At 44.1% G+C, this 11,850-nt stretch overlaps 1 protein-coding gene across 1 annotated transcript; it reads right to left on the minus strand.

Annotated features, from left to right (window-relative positions):
• Window positions 1-273: 273 nt before the first annotated feature.
• Window positions 274-7,414, minus strand: LOC112254406 (netrin-4-like). Its single transcript, XM_024426972.2, has 10 exons — window positions 6,757-7,414; window positions 4,393-4,862; window positions 3,957-4,292; window positions 3,735-3,861; window positions 3,248-3,436; window positions 2,753-2,966; window positions 2,519-2,649; window positions 2,330-2,398; window positions 1,928-2,098; window positions 274-1,760 (listed from the first exon to the last, which is right to left on the minus strand). The coding sequence occupies exons 1-10, from the start codon at window positions 6,806-6,808 to the stop codon at window positions 1,624-1,626; spliced, it is 1,896 nt and encodes a 631-aa protein (XP_024282740.1). The 5' UTR covers window positions 6,809-7,414; the 3' UTR covers window positions 274-1,623.
• Window positions 7,415-11,850: the final 4,436 nt, after the last annotated feature.

Below are 11,850 nucleotides of genomic sequence, written 5' to 3' on the forward strand. Positions count from 1 at the left end.
GTCAATTTAGCTTACCATTTCTACCAATCTGCCTGCCAGTTATTATTTTCAAAAGTCTCATTGTCGTGTAAAAGTTTAGTTTCATTTATAATAAAGTCTTAGTATCTCAAAATCATTATCATATGGTTCATCAAAATTCTAAAAGTAACTTATATTGCCATTGCCAACTATGTAGACTAAAAATAGCATACATAAAGCCAACAAATAAAAACATTGCAGCCTGCAGGTAAAACATATTTTGATACAAATAAATATCCTATAAATCACATTGGCCACTTGTGGCGGCCTGTCTGCAAGGAACTTGAAACAAGGTGTCAAAAAAAGACACCTTTTAAACCCAGATTCTTTTTTAGTCAGACAGCCATAGCGTGTTTGTAATGCAATGACATCAATACAGGATCCATGTGAAAATGTGAGATACAGTGTGTTTAAATCTCAGGATTTGAGCCTTTGAGATATGGCTCTTCTGATTAGGTGCCACAGGTCCTGGAAGGTCAAATATGTTTGGTGCTGGCCGCTATTATCAACAACTCATGTTCTTATGAAGAAAGACTGAGTACATAAAAGGTGCTTCCTTCACCTGCTTTTGAAACATGTAATTCCAAGCCTTTAATGCACTGGTACTTTCTTTTACCTGTCCTGATTAAAGTTATCACTGAACAATGTCTTATTACCTCTTTCAAACATTTCTACCCATATGTTCAAATACTGTTCAAACACAAATTAAACTAGAGCTTCATACATACGACTGGACCATGATGCTTTGAAAGTGATTCGTCCTCTGGGATCTTGTTCATTCTTCGGTGAAACTGCACCACATACATTGAACCTTGTATCTTTTCAGATTAAGATATTAGCTGCATGTTCCTAACACTTACATTTCTCAGGTTGATCTTTTTATGTACTCTGTAGGCCCTATTTGTTGCAGAAAAGATGGCGGTGGCTGGGACGTGTGTAGACTGCCACCAGAACGCGCACCCTGCGATTGCACTACGCTGAAGAGAAAGACAGGACGCCCAAAAGAGACATGGAGAAGAACAATAGAAAATAAGATGGAGTGGCTTGACCTGGGGAGCCCTCACCAAGAAGGCTGCAGACTGGAAGCAGTGCACTCTCCTATGGATGCCTTTATGTGCCTCAAAATGTAAATAAGTGCATGTGTGTTTGTTGCACTTTTCATTAGCACACTACACATGAAAAATAAATGATTGGAACTGGACACTGAAAAAAATACAGTATACTAAAAGCAGTCAAAAGCAGCACTGTATTGTACTGAGAACCTGGTAGGCATAAAAAAGGCATGGCTTTGGCTATACACAGTCTGAAAAGCTGGTATACTAGGGTTTGTTGTGTCTAGTAGATTCCATGGGGGTGTTTGTCTATGTAGGACGACCTCAAGTTAAATCATCTTCATAAGAAAGGCTCTAAAGATTCCAGTATCCAGTCCATCCTCTTTGCATCATATGGCAGGGTTGTAGTCTTATATGGGCATGATTTTCCATAGCAATTATTGGTCAAGACACTTGGTCAAGCCTTATCCACTGAGTTTGTCCCTTTCCTGAATGATCTAGTGAACCAGTGATTTCCATTCAGGGTGCTCTGTTATGGGTTTGGAGAGGGTGTTCAGGGGCAGCCCTGCCTTAGGCCCTCTGATATGTGGGCCCCCAGTTGGGAGGTCCAGGGAACCACCACACTCTGCATGGTGACCAGCAGCCGTCCCGTCCCTGCCTCCTCTGGACCCGCCAGCATGTACTCCACCCCTGGAAGAAGAGGGAGAGGGTTCAGCCTCAATCCTGTTTATTAGAACTTATATCAGAGTGAACAGAGTTGCTCCCAACCTTGTGGAAAAATAAGGACAATATTTAGAACATATTGAATATAGTAGCACACTACTCTGTTCTGTTTGGTGATGTATATGTTGGGTTACCTGGATTAAGGATGGGGCAGGTGCACCCCCGGATAGTCCAGGATATGGGGTAGAGACTGTGTGTGCCATGGGAGAGGGGCACCTGTCCTGACCGCAGGACCTTGCGAACTTTGACCTGTACCTCTGCGTGGCTCCCCTTGTCATGAGCAGACAACACACTGGCTTTGATCACTGCCACAGACACACATGAAGACATTCATCAGTTACACCCAGCTAAATCAAAGGATTGTGGAAAGTATGCCTAATGTAGCATAAATCCTCACCGGAATTTAACGCCATGTACTGTATGCACTGCTTATATCACTTGACTAGACCAATGGTCAAGAGGACATTACAGAGTGAGGGGAAACATTTAAATACTGTAAGATGTATAGTATGTGAGAGCCTTGGAAAATATTTTACCATAGGCATGTTTGGTCTTACAGAGATCCGAGACACTCCTCAACTTTCTCTCCTTGCAGCTGCATTTCCCTGGAAGGAGCCATAGACAGACAGTGTCAGCAGTACATGAATATGTTTACTCAAACCAGTGATGGCAAGCTTTACGTAGTGAGGTGCATAACTCTAATGCTAGTGTGCATCATCATTCACCTGTGTAGTGCATGGCAGAGACTGCCAGTTCCTTTGACCACACTGCCTCACCCTCACTGGTCAAGGCATGGTCCATGTCAGGAATCTTGCCCCCCATGGGGACATTGAAAACCTGGTTATTTGCATAGCTGCTGAAATGACAAGGAGAATACGGAGGTCAGATGAAACTGGTAATAGGAAAGAAAGCCACATTAGAAATGTTGGATTTAGTAGAGAAAAAAAAATACTTTCCTGTCAAGGCAAAGCCCAGTGTCGGGGTCACAGTTTTGGGGACAAGCACAGGGTTTGCACCCCTCTTCCCCAAAGCCCCAGTACCCAGGGAGACAGTGGCTACAGCTTGTTCCCCCCACACCAGGTCTGCAGTGGCACTGTCCACTCCTGGGGTGGCACCATGGGCACTCCTCCCCAGAGCTGGCTGGTAATGAGCCCAGTGGGTCACACCAACAACCTGTGAAAGAGAGAAAAAGACTTACCACACACACACACACACATATATTTCTCCCTCATCTCTTCTCGCTCTACCCACATATACAACTGTGACAAATCCATACCATTAGAGACAGATGTTTTAATATACACCCATGCCTGCAATTTCAAGTACTGTTATACATGATGTATAACTGGAATTCACTGACATGTGGGACAACAATTAATGTACAACAGATGAAATGTAGCATTCGCACATTTTTCTATATTATTTTCACTTGTTCATAGGTTGTCCCAACTTACGTGTGCAGATGTGGGAGGAGCCAAGGGGCATGGCTGGGTGGCGGTGGTAACCGTGGCGACAGCGCTGGCACCTGCGCCCTGCTGTGTTGTGTCGGCATTCGTCACAGACACCCCCACTGGTGGCCCCTGAGGACAGCCACGCCCTCTGGGAGAAGTGACAGCTTGTCGCGTGGCCGTAACACTCACACTCTGGAGCACAGGGAGACAATGATGGGACGGGAGAGAGGACGGAGGGGTTAGTCAACTGGAAGGATAGATTATGAGATGACACCCAACGGTAGGTTTGCCAACACTCCCGGTTTGGCTTGGAGTCTTGACCTCCCTGCAAGCAAAATTTTTACAGGAGATTTTATTCATGTTTGAATGAAAAGTAATAACTGATATATGAACAGTGTTGAAGTATTTCTGTGATCTCTCAACATGAGCTTGATTTGAGTTGGCAACCCAGCACTGCCTGGCCATTGACCCATCTTAGTAGGGCACTCACTGTGGCACGGGTGTGGCTCCCCACTGCTGCCGTTGGCTGCCCTCCAGGGACGGTCATTGTATAGAGGGGCACACCTCTCACAGTGTTCTCCTGCTGTGTGGTGAGTGCACACACACCTGCCAGGCACCTGCAATAAAACAGGGCTATTTAACACAAAGGACAAGCTTGGATAATGAAGCATTTTTCACACACACACACACAGGCTGAGCAGGCCACACTCACCATGTCCTTCAGTTTGTCCTGTCCGCCACTGTGTAAACAGTGTTCTGAATGGCCATGACAGAGACAGGTACCTCGAGCCAGGAAAGTGTAAATGGAAAAGGGAGCTGAGGCAGGGGGCTCTGAGCTGGGCTGGGGGGAAGGGAGGAGGGGAAGATTCAGGTCCGTAGGAGGGTAGGAGAGTCCAATGGAGGAAGAATAGGTGGAAGGTGCGGCAGATAATGGGCAGGTCTGGGCCTTGAGAAGTCTGAGGCGGAGGTTGGTGAGGGTCAGCTGGGAAAGGCTCTCTGGACTGTAGGGGTCAACTAATCCACCAGGGCCCAGAATCCGGAATATTACCTTTTGAGAAAGATAAGGGTCTACTGTATACTGTTTGTCTACTGTGCTTCTAAAATTGTGTCTTACACCACAGAGTAAATGAGACATTCTGTCGCCTTACCTCTCCCCTGCTGCACGGCTTGGCACTGGAGTACCGGGACGTACAAAGCGAGCCAGGCTGACCGGTGTCATCAGGAAGACCAAACGCAAGACTGCAGTTCTGCGCAAACAGCTTGAGTGTCTCCCACGTCCGACCAAAGTCCTGCGAGCGCTCCATGGCCATGGCAGCGGGCCTGGGTGAGTGGAACAGCAGCACCACGTGGGTCAGACAGAAACGAGTCTCCAGGTCCAGACGGACCTCCTCCTCCTGGTCAGTGCCCACGCCCGAGGCCCACCAGGTGGCTGGGTGCTGGAAGGGATCATCCACCATGTGGGCAGGTGGGTGAAGGTCAACTGGACAGGGGTGGAGGGGAGTTGGGCATGGGGAGTGTTGGGACCCATTCCCACAGCAGCCTGAGAGGGATGTGAGGGTCCTGCCACTGGCCAGGTTGCCCATGGGAGGACTGCAGGCATGGTCTACACACCTCGAGGCTGAATATGGGGTGGATGGAGAGAGTTAATGCAGAAGAAATTTAAAATAAGAGATCTGTGTCAATGCACTCAGTGGCCAGCAGGAAAGGAGGCTGTGTCATCCACGTTAACCCAATAATATCAGAGTAAATCAGGTGACAGCAGATTGATGAGTGCTGCATTTTCTGAACACAGAACACCTCACATAATTTTGCCCCAAAACAATGAAAACATCTCACCCAGTGGCATATAGGCTATTAAGGTGAGCGCAGATGCCGCCCCATGATAATCAGCCCACTTTGCCAAACTCAGGTGCGCACAATATATAGCTTGTCTTTGCCCAGCGTGCCTCTCCATGGTGCTGTTGGAGACGCAGCACTGTGGCGCTCCACCAATGCTCTGTCAACGTCATCGAACATAAATCATGTAGCCTATACAATATAAAGAGTATATAGTATCTTTGGGCTTTTCTGTAGACTACAGGGCGACCAGATTTATGACAATGTCATGACACTTTTTACATAATCGTGTTTTCGATCAAATAGCATGAATGGCGCACTCTTAAATAAAAATGCGCTTCGATGTGAATATGAATTAACATGTTAACAAACACACCATATTCTAAAAACATGACAGGTCAAAGTAAAATGGACAATAGCCAATTGAATGTAATTATGCTACTCAAGACTACTGTCAGAGAGTTTGCGCAGTGGGCTAAATTGTCATGAGAATGAGCAATTTCAAGTTTAGGCCTATTCATCATTTTCTGAGCTCTTGATTGCTAAGAAGAAAATATGAACTGCATTTTATAAGATAATGCCATGCCTGAAAACCTGGGTAGCTAACATACAGAGTTTCATGTTTGGGGAAGCTTACAATTGATCCTACCATTTCTACCGATCTGATCTGCGTGCCAGTTAGAATGCTCATATGCGCATTTCAATAATAAAGTTTCGTTTCTCAAAATCATTGTCACGTGGTTATTAATACAAATCTGAATTAAAATGATACATCTATCAAGTTGAAATTAAACGAATGCAAGAGCACCAGCCTCGGACATATAGACGCATTGATACAGTGCTCTCTGCCACATGGACTGATAAACTGTGGGCCATTGGTGGCTAAAGAAATGAGCGCATGGAACTCAGAGATAGCTTAGGCCAATTCAGTAAGCCTATAACTTCCATTGTCAACTAAGTAAAAATATATAAAGCCGACAAATAAAAACACAAAATATCCTGATGAAAATGCAGGTTCTTGCAATCGCATTTATCCCTCTACTTCCCACCTGTGCCTTCCTTTCTATTTGTCTTGACTTTAACTATCTAGTGAATTGCAACATTGTACCAAATCAATCAACTGGGTCAAGCCGGAAGCTGTAGCTATAGCAAACTTGCAACATTGTAGCCTATTCCGGGGCCTCCGTTTCCAGTGCACGTGAGTTCTAGACAGACAGCTGTTTTTTTGCGTGAGGGAAAACTGCTCTGGTATTTTTGGGCGCTTCGCAAGGATCGGGCCTGGGTGATAGGCTTTCAGTTATCGATTAAATGTGCCATTCATAACTGTAAAGAGAACAAGCCAGATTACGGAACCTTCAACTGGTGGCACGGCACTGTGTACCCAATTCATCCCACAATGGAATGTAATTATGATACAATCCTATCCACTGCGTCGTCACCATAATAGCGCCGAATACAGGCGTAGCCAACATAAGCATTAGGCCTATATTATGGGAAAAATCGAATCTAAAATGGGGAAATACCATAGGCCTATTAGGATGTTATTCATAAGAGTTCAAATAGCCTATGTATGGTGATCTTGAATTCCAGAAATAGCCTATAATCTGGCTAGTTGGCTGATAGCCTATTGCTGCATCCCGTCATATCAAATGAATATCAAGATGATGGCCACTCACCTGTCCCGCTTTGCATGAGCGCTAAAATTAAAGCGCAGGTAATCGCCAGCATCTCAAATCGAAGACGAACTGTAAGTGGTTTCACAGGCTCAGAATCCCGCTGGATGAGTTATCACGAATCCAATGACAACAAAAGTGCACACAGTCAAATAGTCGAATTATTCTCGCCGGTAGTGCAGATGCGCTTCAGCATCACATGTTTTTGTTTATACCCAAAATGAGCGCATTCCAATGAGAACATCAAAATTGCGCATACCTGCCCAAATCCCTGTTATTTGAAATCCTATCGAGGCGCAGTTCGAGTCATCCAAATGTTTTGTTTGACATCTTGTCATTAATAATGATGGGGGAAATGATTGTATTCGCATTCAGAGAATTAACAATTAACATTAATCAATGACGAAGTGTTCCGTGCGCGGTTGGTCCTTGTCGCACAGATCTCATCTAGGGACAAGTCAGGCATGCCCTCATGTCAACAACGATACCAGCTCGTGTTTCCTCGCACAATACATTGTCATGTTATTGCTACACCTCTACACTCTATGCAGGACCCTATGTGTGTAGCCTATGCCGAAGCCGCCTACGGTCAAGTGTTGTCTTGAGTGAGAGTTTAAATGGGCTCACACACGCCCTGAGATTGGTTGGCATTTACCCATGACCGTTCTCATAGCAGCCCGATATTATGCTGGCAGCACGATCGAGGATTTATTTGTATTTTTTCATAGTAAGAGTCCCCTGCAAAGACATGCATTTTTAACACAGCATGCTAACAACTTTTTAAAATAAATGGATCATTTGACATTTTATTTTTAATATTGTATTTTTCATACAATTTATATTGAAAGTTTACACAAATACTGATATGTTGAAAGCTATTGTGTAGGTCAAATACAAATATATGTTATTGGAATTACTCAATAGAGTCTGCAAAACTTAAATTGGTCTCTTTCGCTGAGTAATGCTTTTAATACAAAGTGCTGGTGACCCCTTACTTCACACACTCCATTCACTGCAGTGCAATACACTATACATGGGATACATATTGGCTTGCAGAGAGAATGTTTTTACCTGTCTCAGCTGAAGTGGGGTGGATCATACTCAGTAGGTTCTCTACTAACCAAATATGGTTCGTTTTTGAGTGAGACTGTGTAGTACACATCCAGCAGCACTTGTCAGATAGTAGTTTAACCGATAAGGAACATGCACACACTCAATTATTGTGAAGATGACTCCAAAACACAGATGTAGAACCACTGATAAGCAAGGAAACACTTGAGTCTAATGATTCTGAGGATGAAGTAGATAAACAGCCAATGATCCAAATAAGCAAGGACACACTCCAGTGTGTTTTTGTCAGCTTAAGCAGCTATTGATGAATTTAGGCGAGAAACTCCAAGTCGGTGTTTACACTGACCCTTTATGAATGGGAAAAGGTCCATTCACAAAGAGGTGTCAGGAATCTTCAAGCATATAGCTGGAAGGGCTTATTTGCAGCAAAAGTAAAGGAATCAAAATTCCTATTGTGCCATTCTTTTGAGGAATCATCACTTTTCCATATGTAAAGAAAGGCAGTGAAAACAGGACAGACTACACAAACCATTGGTTCAAAACAGCAATATGTGTGAAATTATAGAATCTTTGTCAATGAAATGCTACCTGCACATTTTCTTTGCCAATGATCTCCTCCACATTCAATGTTTATACTCTCCAAATTGCAGTCAGTGCAAGGAAGCAATGTTTTACCAGGGGTACAAAAATGAATACTTGTACCAAGTCATATTTCAGACAGGTAGCAAAGTTCTCTCTACAAGATAATATGTATCCGATGTTCAGTCTATTACAGTGCATTGTATTGGGAGATATGGAAGAGGCAGAGTAAAAAGTAATCAGCAGGCCTTGCAACACAGTCCTCCTCCAAAACGAACCATATGTGGTTAGTAAAGACTCTAATGTGTATTTTCCATCCCACTTTAATTGAGACAGAAAGGTTTTCTCTACAAGTCAATATATATCCCATGTACAATCTATTACAGTTTATTGCATTGGGGCTATGGGGGGAGTGAAGAACAAAGTGCTGCTGAATATGCACTACATAGTCCCCCTCCAAAACAAAACATGTTTGGTTAGTATAGACCCTACTGAGTATTTCCCACCCCACCTTAGCTGAGACGGGTAGAAAAGTTTCTCTCTACAGCCCAATATTCTCGGCATACCAGTGTAAACATAGTATTCTATTATTGGTCTTAATTTTGTTTTTTTAACCATGTTTTTAGTTTGTTTTCATTAAAAAACGAATTGCTTTTTATTGTTGGCATGATAAAAGTGGTCATTGGTTAAAATGATTTTGAATGAGTTGTCCAGATTGCAATGTTTTGAAATGCGGGCATTTATTTTGAAGGTTTCTTCATTACCATACGAATGTGACATCAACATTTGTGCTGCTAGCAGAATAATCGTAATTTACCCAACCCCTTTTACAAACATGAAGTGACACTGTTCTCTTCATCCAACAGAACATGACAACCTGGATTCAGGGTTTGATGTAACACAATAAATGTAAATCTGTTTCCCTCCATTTATTATGCTATGTTACGTTTCATATTGTATTAATTTGTGGATGTCCATCATCCTTTCGCATGATATGTTATGAATTGCAATTTGTACAATATGTTATGAATTTGCAAAGCTTATGATATGTTACGAATTCCCATTTGTTGTGGCTAATGTTAGCTAGGTGGCTAACATTAACTAGGTTAGGGTTAAGGTTAGGGTTTAGTTAGTGTTAAGATTAGAGTTAATTAGGGAAAGGTTAGCTAACATGCTAAGTCATTACAAAGTAGCTAAAAAGTTGTAAGTAGTTACAAAAATGCAAAAGTTGTCTGTGATGAGATTTGAACAAGCAACCTTTGGATTCCTAGAATTTTGTGTTATATGCCCACCCATCCACCTTGACCATCCACCCTACATTTGCTTTTGCCTTAATAAGTAACCTTCTGTCTCATGTAACTATACCAAACATACCATATAATACTAATTAGTGTCTCAAATGTATGTTTACAATGTTACATCTAGTCTGTGAGACCAGGCTGTGCAATAACAATTTAAAATCGACCAAAATTGCCCTGCATGGGATAGGCTTTTTTTTCAGTCTGGCGGCACACAGACTGAATTCCAGAATCATCCACAAGGATTCCGTAAATGAGCGTGAGTAGAGTGTGTGAGGTAGGCTTATTTGCAAGGGCTCATGAACATGGTTAATGTGAACCAGCCGCAGAGTGCATACCAGCTAGCAGCCTTACAGCACACAAACCAGGGCCTCCTTAATGGCAGGGAAGGAAATTAGTTTATCTACTTTTTCCTCCTGTTTTTTTTCAGCCACAGTAATTCCTTATTACAGTTCTCTTTGATGCCCAGTTTGAAGAAACCTGAACCGCTGGCGAAAATAACCCAATTCTTATGGCTTGATAGCTCATTGTCACACTATGATATGCTGCACCATTCCATGTGAGCAGAACAAACCCAGATTACTCAGTGGCATGTGACGCATACAAGGCAAGCAGGTACATATCCGCAAAACATTAGGGTTTGACAACTCAGACTTGCGACACATGTGGGAAGGACTTCAGACTATCACAGACAACAAAGGCACATCCAGCTCTGTGATGGCCACTGAAACCTCCCTCCCAGATGAGCTTAACATATTCTATGCTTGCTTCGAGGCAGACAATACAGAGCCATCCCAGAAGTTTCTCGCTGCTCCGGACGACCAGGTGCTTTCACTCTCCGAGGCTGACATGAGGAAAACCCTCAAAAGTGTGAATACTCACAAAGCCGCCATCCCAGATGGCATCCCTGTCCGTGTCCTTAGAGCATATGCTGACCAGCCAGTGGGCGTCTTCTCGGATATCTTCAGCCTGTCCCTGTCCAAGGGTGTTTGTCCCCACTTGCTTCAAGGAGACCACCATCGTCCCAGTGCCCAAGAAAAACCAGGTGACATGCCCAAATGACTATTGCCCTGTCGCACTCACCACAGACATCATGAAGTGCTTCGAGAGGCTGGTCATGGCACACATCAAGGCCAGTATGCCAGTCACACAGGACCTTCTCCAATTTTCCTACCGCTCCAACATATCCACGGAAGATACAATTTCCATCACTATTCACATGGCCATAACACATCTGGACAAGAGGAACACCTATATGAGAATGCTGTTCATTGACTGAAGCTCAGCATTCACAGCAACTGGATCGATTTCCTGAGGGACAGACCACAGGCTGTGAGGATTGGCAACAACAACTCCTCCACACTGACACTTATCACAGGGGCCCCCCAGGGGTGTGTCCTCAGCCCTCTGCTGTACTCCCTGTTCACCCACGACTGTGGCTTTGCAAGACATCAACTCCATCATCAAGTTTGTTGACGACAACACAGTTGTAGGCCTGGTAACCAAGAACGATGAGTCAGCCTATAGGGAGGAGGTAAGTGAACTGGCATTGTGGTGCCTGGACAACAACCACTCCTTCAACTTTGAAAAACAAAAGAGTTGATTGTTGACTTCAGGAAGCAGATGAGGGAACATGCCCCGATCCAAATCAAAGGAACTGCAGTAGAGAGAGTTAGCAGGTTTAAGTTCGTCAGAGTCCACATCACCGAGGACTTGACAGACCAACAATACTACCACTCTTGTCAAAAGAGCACAGCAACATCTCTACTTCCTACAGTGGCTGAAGAAATTCGACATGCCACTCCGGGTCCTCTCCAAATACTACCACTGTACCATCGAGAATGTCCTGACCAGACGAACACAGCCTGGTATGGGGATTGCTCCACCCTCCAGCCCAGTACATCACTGGGACAATGCTCCCACCCATCCAGGAAATCTACTCAAAACAGTGCCTGAGGAAGGCTTGCAGCATCAAGGACCCCACACACCCCAGCCACGAGCCGTTCACTCCCTTACCGTCGGGCAGACAGTATCGGAGCATGAGGTCTGATACCAACAGGCTCAGGGACAGTTTCTATGTACAAGCCATTAGACTGCTGCATACTTGAACTGGACTGACCACCTGCTCTGAGTCTCTTCTCCTAAGCAC

The sequence above is a fragment of the Oncorhynchus tshawytscha genome, linkage group LG07, assembly GCF_018296145.1.
Source record: "Oncorhynchus tshawytscha isolate Ot180627B linkage group LG07, Otsh_v2.0, whole genome shotgun sequence".
Taxonomy (NCBI): domain Eukaryota; kingdom Metazoa; phylum Chordata; class Actinopteri; order Salmoniformes; family Salmonidae; genus Oncorhynchus; species Oncorhynchus tshawytscha.

What these genes read in the sequence shown, in the direction of transcription:
- LOC112254406 (XM_024426972.2), bottom strand. Translation starts at nt 6,808, where the DNA reads ATGCTGGCGATTACCTGCGCTTTAATTTTAGCGCTCATGCAAAGCGGG. An exon ending in GGAGCCACACCCGTGCCACA is followed by an intron (nt 3,437 to 3,734) that starts GTGAGTGCCCTA and finishes CCTGTGCTCCAG; the next exon opens with AGTGTGAGTGTTACGGCCAC. An exon ending in TAAGACCAAACATGCCTATG is followed by an intron (nt 2,099 to 2,329) that starts GTAAAATATTTT and finishes TGTCTGTGGCAG; the next exon opens with TGATCAAAGCCAGTGTGTTG.